Source organism: Blastomyces gilchristii, assembly GCF_000003855.2.
Source record: "Blastomyces gilchristii SLH14081 genomic scaffold supercont1.31, whole genome shotgun sequence".
Lineage (NCBI taxonomy): Eukaryota > Fungi > Ascomycota > Eurotiomycetes > Onygenales > Ajellomycetaceae > Blastomyces > Blastomyces gilchristii.
This window is the reverse complement of record NW_003101652.1, coordinates 418,741-428,686: the sequence shown is the minus strand read 5'-3', so window position 1 is coordinate 428,686 and position 9,946 is coordinate 418,741. Positions and strand designations below refer to the sequence as shown.

The 9,946-nt window shown below is 39.6% G+C and overlaps 2 protein-coding genes across 5 annotated transcripts; both read left to right on the top strand.

Moving 5' to 3' along the window:
• Positions 1 to 4,410: 4,410 nt before the first annotated feature.
• BDBG_08935 (uncharacterized protein) lies at positions 4,411 to 5,238 on the top strand (the record flags this gene model as incomplete). Its single annotated transcript, XM_002620720.2, has 1 exon — positions 4,411 to 5,238. One exon carries the CDS (start codon positions 4,411 to 4,413, stop codon positions 4,984 to 4,986), a length of 576 nt encoding a protein of 191 aa, XP_002620766.2. The 3' UTR covers positions 4,987 to 5,238.
• A 1,418-nt stretch (positions 5,239 to 6,656) lies between these two features.
• BDBG_17915 lies at positions 6,657 to 9,855 on the top strand. 4 transcript variants are annotated; one of them, XM_031725534.1, is made up of 3 exons: positions 6,657 to 7,191; positions 7,249 to 8,558; positions 8,643 to 9,855. In XM_031725534.1, the coding sequence occupies exons 1-2, from the start codon at positions 6,838 to 6,840 to the stop codon at positions 8,440 to 8,442; spliced, it is 1,548 nt and encodes a 515-aa protein (XP_031581117.1). In that variant the 5' UTR covers positions 6,657 to 6,837; the 3' UTR covers positions 8,443 to 8,558; positions 8,643 to 9,855. The 4 variants fall into 4 exon arrangements, with proteins under 4 accessions (XP_031581117.1, XP_031581116.1, XP_031581115.1 ...); XM_031725533.1 differs by having other exon boundaries at positions 8,639 to 9,855; XM_031725532.1 differs by having other exon boundaries at positions 7,249 to 9,698; positions 9,775 to 9,855.
• Positions 9,856 to 9,946: the final 91 nt, after the last annotated feature.

Below are 9,946 nucleotides of genomic sequence, written 5' to 3'. Positions count from 1 at the left end.
AGATTATATCATGTTCAGAATACTGTAAGTCACTCATCTTCTTCAGTAATATGAATCTTATGAAACACAGTGATAACATCTAACTTTGTAAATCATTGAGCTTGTTCAATATAAGCTAGAGTTTCATTAATAAGAGATAAAGAATAACAGTCTTTCTTTATTAATCTGTTCAATTCTTAATAATTCATACAGAACTGAAGTTCTTTATCTGATTTCTTTACAAAGAGAATAGAGACTGCAGTGAAAGAGTTATTAATACATATAAATTCTTTATTTAACAGATTATTGAGTGTCTTTTGAAGAAGAAGAAGTTCATCTCAGAACATGTTATAAAGAGAGTCTTATAGTAATTTAAGATTCTTATTATTCTTTTTCTCTAACTTAATACTGTGATTCACTTCAGAATCTTATAAGAGAAGTATATTTATAATATTATCTTATCAGAAGATATCTAGATATTCATGATATTATTAAGAGAGTTTTGTATAAGAATCTGTTATTATAATATAAGATAACTTTTCTAGAGCCTTTTTAATATCAGTTAGACTGATGAAATAGATTGATATATGATTCTGCTATCAGTGAACTTATTAGTAATTCTGTCAGTGATTTTGATAATGACTTCTTTTTCAGAGTATTTTATAAGTGTTGACAGAGATCTGTGTAAGATTCATAGTCTTGTGAATATCATCTTTATGAATTCTGTCATTATTAGAGAATATCAAGCTTCTGTTTTAAGTATTCAGTAAGATGTCTTATTCAGATAGTCAGACAAGTTCTAATATAAGATTATAGTCAAGATTATTAACTTTATATGTATAGATATCTTCATATTAATGTTCTTTCATATCTATGTTCAGTTTTATTATATAACAGATATAAATATTCTTTAAATTATCAAATTCTGCAAGAAGTTGAGATTTTAATAAAGAGATACACTGAAGATTATAATATCTTATAACTGAAGATTTTATTATTACATAGTAATATAGACTACTGTCTATCATGGCTTTTATATTATACATATTATTAATTATAGTAGATATAAGAATTGCATTCATTGTCATTTTCTCTTCAAATTATTATTGTTCAATCTCTTCAAGCTTCTGTTTATAAATTTGAATAGAAGCTAATCTTTTCTCTGTTTCACTGAGATATTCTTATAGTTATCTTTCAAATCTTTCTTCACTGCAATGTGATTAATGTGAACAGACACTGATTCATCTTTTAAATAAGAAGATACTGATCTTTCTCTTAATTAAGAAGGTACATAGATTGATCAGCAGTTGAAAGCAATGTGCTCTGATCAGTTACAGTTAATACACACTTCTTATTGATATCAATTAATGACTTCTTTGAGAGTGATATTAGAAACTTGAAAGCCTGTTCAGACAGCAGAGACTCTTGCTTATATATAGATATTCAAGTCTACTCAATTCATAGCATCTGCATCATTGTTATTCTTCAGTGTAAGTATATAAGTTACTGAGATATAACATCTTCTATCACTGTTCTGTATACTCTTGAGCTTGATAAGATGATTATTCAATGTCTGAAGCTGTGTACAGAAGTCTTTATAAGTCTGATCTTTGTCTACACTTATAAGAATCTGTAAGAGTTTGAAAGTTAATGTCTTCTTAAGTATACTAATCTTTATTCAATTCTCTCAAGATTGATCTTCTACTTCTAGAATTTTAATGTTAAAGTCAGAGATAAATGTTATAAGAGAAGTGTTTCTCTGTCAGATATTCTATAATCAATCTAATACTTTCTATTGTATAACAGTGTCTTGAAACAGAATATCAAGATATTTAATAATATTGTCAGATGTTTATAACACTGATTCACATACTTTTATCTATGAATGAAACTTCTATTTCATATAATTCTTTAATTATTCATTGATATATTAATCTTGATTAATTAGTGAACTGATAGTATCTTTATCTACACTCAGTTTCATAAGCATTTTCATTCTTTATAATGAGTAGAGAGTGAGATCAGAAGTATTAAAATATACAGAAGTATCTAAGTATTCTTTCAGTGCTTTTATATTTAATTCTGTAAATGTTGAAATTGTCTGAGTTTCTTATTATAATAATTATTAAATCTCTTCATATTGATATTATTGAGTTGCATGTATATTAGCTATTTATTACTGTTATAATTTCAACATTACTCAGAGTCACTGTGATATTACTTCTATACTTGTATTCAAGAGTTCTCTCATATTATCATTAGATATGATTATTGATTGTCAGATGTGTAATTATATAAATATCTTATATATCTGAGTATCAGAACTCTCAGATCTTTCACTGACATTCTTTTATAAAATCTTACTCTCTTTATAAGATCTTGTTACAGGGTCAGAATAACTGATAAGCAAGCTTCTATCTGAGAACTTAATATCTGCTTTAACTGATTGTTTCTCTTTCTTATATGTTGTTACATGTTCAGATATCTCTTGATAAATAATTGTTTCTAATGAGAAGATAATGCATGAATAATCATTTCTAATAAGAAGATGATGAATATTTTTCTAGTATAAGAGATCTACACTGAATAGATCAGTATAATATTGATAGGTCTTATATAACAAAGAGAAAAATGTTAGAGAAGAAAAGAAAGAGAAAGTGTGAGAATCAGCAATCAAAGTGAATATTTATATGTGTATGTGGTGATGTATGTGATGATGCTTCGGGGCGGAAGAATATACGCGTGTTTGTAGCGGCTGAGGATCGGTGATTGGAACATACACGTTCGTGGCGGCCGAGGATCGGCGATCGGGAATGGGGCGGTAGGAATCTATGGAGTGTACGGAATAGTCTATATGATTGATCGGGCGCAGCCCGCCACAGAATGTATAGATTGTAATGAATGTAGAGAAAAGTATAAAAAATGTAAATACAGTAAAGAATATCTATAAAGAAAAGAATGAAGATTAATTAATATCAGAGTTATATAAACTACAGAGCTGACTGTTTAATCTTATCAAATGAATTTGATAAGATGTATATAATATTATATAAGATTATATTACAGAGTATTTTACTTGAAAAAGTTAATTTTTCTATAATATATAGAGAGATAATAATAATAATCGTAATAATAATAGACTATAAATCTTAGATTTTTAATACTGAATTATTTTACAAAAATAAAAGCTTTTAAATTAATTAAAATAAAATTTTATAAAAGAGCTGATTTAAAAAAATAATATAAATATTTTTAAATTTTTAAACTACTCTGAAAAAGAATAGAAATAGTTTAGATTCAAAATAATTAAATATTTTTTTTTAAAAACAATTTTAAATTTTATTAAAAAAATTCAAAAAAAGTAATATTTTCTCTGTAGTAAATTTCTACTTATATAAATATACATAATAATAAAATGACTAGACTGATTAGCAGAATCATGAATTATGTTAAAAACAATTTTTAAGCATTAATAAGAAAGTTTTCCTGTGTTTATTCAATCTGCGATTTAATTCTCTCTCGTTTTGAGTAATCAAAATGCACATTTGAACACAGCTATTTCCACTCTTCCTAACTTCAATGCTGGGAGTACTTCATAGATGAACTTCTTATCTTGCTAGATGATTACGGTATTGCTATAGTCGTCTCAGCTGGAAATCAGATCCTCACGATAAATATTACATACCAAACATTATTATTGTTGGAGTGACAGATGACAAAGGCCACCGGGCAGATTTCAGTCAATATGCTGATTGGATGACCACATTTGCTGCTGGGAAAGATGTCTGAGGTCCGCGCTTTGATCATGGCGGCTATTTCTTAGACGATGGAACCTCTTATTGTAAGTTTACAGTCTGCATACGATATCTACCAAACTTCGAGATAGCCAATTGCTGTGAATAAAAGTTTGTAGTTTACAATGTTTTTTAAACTCTAGCTGCCCCTCTGGTGTCTGGTTTAATAGGATACTATCGATCATTACCATCCCCTTGGAAACAACAACTACAGTTTCCTGCCAATGTGAAGAAGATGATTAAGATTTTTCATCGCCACATTGTTGTCCATAATGAACAGATAGTTGATCAAGAGATGAAACCCATCATCTGGATTGCTCAGGTTGGAGAATTTTCCTGTTTATCGCACTATGAGACACTTGATCAATGGGACCACGGAGGGGTCTGCCCAAGGATAAAACTTAAGCTTGTAGAGGAAACAAATGATGGGGAAACTGTGAGCCCTTGCTGATATGACCTAGGACTTTGTAATTCATCAAAGGAATTTGATGGCTCTTATTGTCCTCTTCTTCCCCGCGCCGGCCCGAGCGGTCATACTGTCGGCTTCACTAACAATGGTGGAGCAAAGTCATCACCTACATGCGCACCTGGGACCCGTTGTGGCGGCCACTTATGTACGGGCTTCTTCTGTTCACCAATGCCAACAGGGGTGCTCCCAGACCGCCATGACCCAAAGGACCCAAATGCAAGCAATCGAGTACCGACGACCACCGGGCCCGGTGACCCGGAACCCACATGCAATGACAAATGCAAGCTGGATAAGAGCAATCCATGCAAATGCAATGAAAACGGTTGTGACTCTGAATCGCCTGGCTGCTGTGGCAATGCCAGTTGTCCAATGTGTGAGTGTGGGGACAACAGCTGCTCCCCCAGCTCACCAGCCTGTTGCAAGACTGAAACATGTCAGTGGTCATGGACTGGTGGAGGCGGAGGTGACGGAAGCGGGAAACCTGTTGACCCGCTTCTGGAAAGTGTTCCTTTAGAACTCAATAAAGAGGCAGATGTGTGCAACAGCACGCCTCTTATACTTGTAGACGCGTCTTCATACCCAGAGAATCGCCCTCATTACCCTCCATCGATGGAATTTACAGTGGTGGCGGGGAAGAGGTGCAAATACACAGGAGACTCAAATGGGGCAGGCATTCTGAAGTGCGATGGGTCCAAACACTCTCCTTGCAAGGCCAGAGGTCTAGATGACAAGAAACGTGTTTAGTACCACTGCCGGGCTCAACCCAGTCAACCTACTACCTGGCTGTGGATTGTAATTTCTAGGTTGCGGGTGGTCAAGTACGAACAACGGTTAGGGAAAGAAATGAAGACCCTCACCCAGCAAGATGGCAAGAAAAGGTGTGGTTTTTGTAAGCCTTTTGAAAATGAAATGAAATGAATGGCTTTCTGGCTGAGGGAGAACTTTGAATCCACACTTTATTATCAGTCTGTAGAGAAGCAGCAAGGCTGGTTTCCAGCATTACAATTCAAAATAAGTTGTAGTTGCAATCCCTCACACAATGGTCAAATGGGGGGTGTATGTAGTAGGCTGAATATGAGTCACTTAAATCAGATTGATGAAGTGACTATCTTAGGAAAGCTTGTGGAAGTGGTAGTTAGAGTTGAAGCACAACTCAACTCAAGAATCCCTTCCCTCTACTATCGAACCGACACTCTGCAGTGCAGTAGGTCTCGACCTTATCGGCGTGGGCAGAGAGAGCATGATTGGCAAACAATCGGCCATGATAGTTGAACCGTCCCCTCGCTTGGCGGGCATGTATACCATAGACCCTGCGAGGTGTGTTGTTCCATCGCTTGTGTCATTGCCTTCACGGCGGAGTCCTCAAAGTGCCAGAGGTTCGCTGATAACAACCACTCGGCAACCAGCATGCGCTATCTACCACTAGGAAACCCAAACGGCTTAATGGTCACCGACCTGTGCGTGCATGATAGGGGCATCCAAAGTCGAGGCTAGTGCAGCTGGAACAATCGATCGAAAAAAGACAATTGAGGAGAGGTTGTGGCTTGTAGTGTACCCTATCCTATCTACATGTACCGTAGTTACATGTATATGTACATACATACTGTACAGTAGTTACATGTAACATTAATAATAATTAGTGAGCTCTGGGTACAAAGGCCTGGAAGTGTATACAGAAAACTTGACCTCGCTAATAAGTATGGCATGAACCGATGAGTCAACTGTTTGGAAGTTTTTGCCAATGGTTTGAGAAGAATCTAAAACAACATTCTACCCAGCCCATAATATACTTAGCAAATTATTACTTTAAATCAGTTTGAGCTCTGCCTTCCACACTTGCAGCTTTCTCTTCCAGCTTCGCTGTGTCCCCAACATCATCAGCTGAAACTATGTGAATTTCCATCCAGATATGCGGGTGTGTGGTATAAAGTGATCAGTGGCAACTGAAGCGAGCAGGAGAATTATTTGGTCATTTGGCTCCAAATAAGGATTTGAAAGTGCAGTAGATCCCCAGTTGAAACAGTAGACTTGTATGAAGATTACAGACATGCTGCCCCGTCACGGCGTCCCTCTTCTGATGACGCTAAATCCTTTATAGAAGGTCACAAGACTACCTAGGGAGGGCACCGACCACAGGCATGGGCACTCACCGTCACTCACAGCATCGATTGAACGGCGTCAGCGGCGCCGATCTTCCTGAGCGGCTCTGTTACACTTCTGACTGTTGAGGAATTACTTGTATAACGAACACGATTGAAGAAGTGTAGAAGTGATTTGGCCGATCAATTGTAGGTGTCGTCGGAGGTTTGGGGTCTTTAACTGTTGGTTGAAGTTGGCAAGCGTGGGCTAATTAATACCACACGCAGCAAGCCTCGGATATCACGTGTTACAGGAGTAACTACCCATCCATCCAGGACTGCCGCTCTCTCCCCTCCCTGGCGTCCTTCATGTTTCCAACAGCCGGACAGTTGGCCCCAGCAACAATCATTTCCGGATAAGCATGTGAGATAATTCTGCGATGCGATTATAAGAACTCCTGCTCTTTCGGTCCTCGGTGCTCTATAGAGATACCAAAAAGTTGTGATTCATCACCATATGCCTTTTTCAGCAGCCTTCAGCCCATCCCGCAAGCGTCAGCATCCTGGGTCACATTACAACACTTCGCGATATCAGTTGAAAAGGCAGAAGCTCAGCGAGTCATCAGCGTATTGGGATAACCTGTCAAAGATTTGGTTAACCAAAGAAGCACTAAAAGAGCTGGACCGAAGAAACAGTCGCCCGAGACCAACCCAGAACCATCATAATCAACGATATCTCACTGAACTCAACAAAGGCTGTGAACCTGTTCAGTTTGCTCCTGATTTTCTCCACGATTGTGCCCCCAGTTGTTTAAAGCAGATAAAAAGGATTTCAAGACTGGGAGGACCTGACCTGTCTGACCTTAGAAATGTATGTAACTGCAAATCCACACACACACACATATCCATGCTTATTATTTTAATCCAGTATCCCAAACCCCAAAATTTCTGCGATCAACCAATGAACTCAAACAAATCAAGTTCTCGTAGTAGAAAGCGGCGCGCAGAATCTCCTCCATCACAAACTGGTGATACCAAAGGCACCACAAAGTCCACAAGCACCACAGCCTATAGTCGGAACTTCCAGCAGCACCTAATTGATCATGGAGTCTATCCACCGGAATATAGGTATCCAGACCGTCGCAAGCCATCAAAACCAAGTAACTGGACAGAGATCAATGAAAGACTAGCACAACCAAGAGCTTCACTTTCACCCTCAAAGTTTTCTGAAGATCACTTTGAAGACTTCCAAGAAGTGGATGCATATGCATCTAAGAAGAAACCAATTACAACTTCAGTTATACCCATTCTTGATGGTGATGTTGGTGATGCTAAGTGTGTTGAAGGAGATTATCTCTTTGGAAATCTTGCTCCTTTAACTGATGGCACACTGGCTTGGGCCAAACCAGATCACTTCTACGGCGCGCGTCCTGAACAGCTTGATCATCAAATCCGCAACAAACTTAGTGATCATATCATTCCATCAATGCAAGATGACCTTCCAATGGTACCAAACTTCTTTTTGGAAGCAAAAGGCCCTGATGGATCCTTGGCTGTGGCTACACGGCAGGCTTGCTATGATGGCGCACTAGGCGCTCGGGGTATGCATGCTCTCCAGTCATATCAACAAGACAGATCAACTTATGACAACAGTGCTTACACTCTTTCATCGACTTATCATGGCGGTACACTCAAGCTATACACAACTCATCTCACTGAGCCTGAAGGCCCAGGCCGTCGCCCTGAGTACATTATGACCCAGCTCAAAGGCTGGTCACTGACCAGTGACCTGGGAACCTTTCGGCAAGGAGCATGCGCATATCGAAATGGTCGGGACTGGGCAAAGGAAAAGAGGGATGAATTTATTAGGACAGCAAATGAAACAAACTCAAAGGCTCAATCTCTGCTTCTTCATTCAACATCTCATAGTCAGACAGCTTCCGAGGCAGCTCCTACCATGGATGACTCTGATGTATCGACATTGTCTGACGATGCGGAGCATTCGAATGCGCAATGGAGCTTCGCAGCCACAACAGAAGGAGAAGAAGAGATTCTTAGCAGAAATACCAAGAAGCCGAGAGTTAGTTCCATTGGTCAAGCAGCGGGTAACAAGACTACCTAGGTACTCAGTGTCCGAATTGATGACAAATAGGGCTTATCATGCATAGGGGGTGAGGACGATGACTACTCTCCTGGCACCAGGGACCTGATCTCTCGAATGGAAAATCACTAGCAGCGGTTAGCTTCCTCCTCCCTCTGTACCGCGCCTCCCCCACCCCCTTGATCCAAGACTGATAGAGAAACCATCTTGCGGGAAGAAAGAGGCGGAGCCATCCGCGGACCCCAAGTGGCGGGACCCGATCGACGCGACCTATACCGGTTCCTCAACTGGCGGTTCGGACTGAAGTTGGGGAAGGGAGGCCATTGACTGAAGGGGATGAAGAATATGAAGACATGGAACCGCCTTCCTACAGGTACAGGAAACAGGTCCGCGAGGACTTAGACAACAAGCATACTGTGATCGGGCATCGAACGGCAGCTCTCCGGCATGGCGTTGGACGAAGAGGCAAAGGAGACGCTGGAGGAGGAATAGATGCTCCCGGCGCAGATCCATCTCCTCTCAATGCTCCCGACGTGGCCGACATCCAGATCAGTGGAAGGAGCTGCGGCAGCGACAGCGACAGTGTTGTGCTGCAGATCAACTTGAGCAAAGATATGCCGCGATTTCCCAAACCCGTTGATTGAAGGTGGCGGAGTGACCAACGGAGGGGTGGTTGATGAATCCTCGAATCAATGTTGGAGATGACAAGGGATGCGGTGGTACATGGTGAAATGGAAAGGCTACGACCCTTTTTGGCAACCTGAACATTTACTGAATGTAAGGAGTTGGTCCATGAGTTCCACGCTAAATTGGGGACGGTAGAGAGCCATGTCTCATCTATGCAATTGCGAACGGCATGGAAAAGCCAATGTGTTGCAAGAACAAGGTTGCTGTCTGTCAAAGCTGAGTGCCACCTATGTCATGCGTTTGGCCGGGTTGGGAATAACATCCCCTTTCAAACCTTTTTCGCTGACCCCAATGCCCGGCTGGCCTCCTTGTTTATTCCATTTTTCTTTTCATGGAAGAATTTCCACCTCTCGCGCTCAGGTGACATCATTACAAGATTATGTGGAACCAGCACTTTTTCCAGTGCATTTTTTTAATAACAAAGAAATTTTCTCCCAGATGTCTGGTGCGTAACATTTGGGTGCCGGTATGCATTATTTCTATGTTCAAGGCTTTCTTTTGTCTTTACATTTGATCTTCGGTAACTGATGACGAGATGAGTCACTTAATCAATTACACGTGCCTACGCTAAAAACTCATCACATCCGTGGGTGGGTGCGCCTCACCACAATGTTATTATCATCATAACATTACTTTCGACTAATTCATCTATCATCTCATTACAAGCATCAAATGCTCGCTTACGCTCGCTTTGCTGCTTGCGCAGCCCCCTCTACCACTTCCACCCCTCCCCCCCTTTACCCCTTAAAAGGGATCACTCCTTCTATGAGAGCTAATCACTATAAACAATCACTGGGCAGATAGGGGGGCACGCCCCAACCCCCCATCTTTTAGACAA

What these genes read in the sequence shown, in the direction of transcription:
- BDBG_17915 (XM_031725534.1), top strand. Translation starts at nt 6,838, where the DNA reads ATGCCTTTTTCAGCAGCCTTCAGCCCATCCCGCAAGCGTCAGCATCCT. An exon ending in ACCTGTCTGACCTTAGAAAT is followed by an intron (nt 7,192 to 7,248) that starts GTATGTAACTGC and finishes ATTTTAATCCAG; the next exon opens with TATCCCAAACCCCAAAATTT.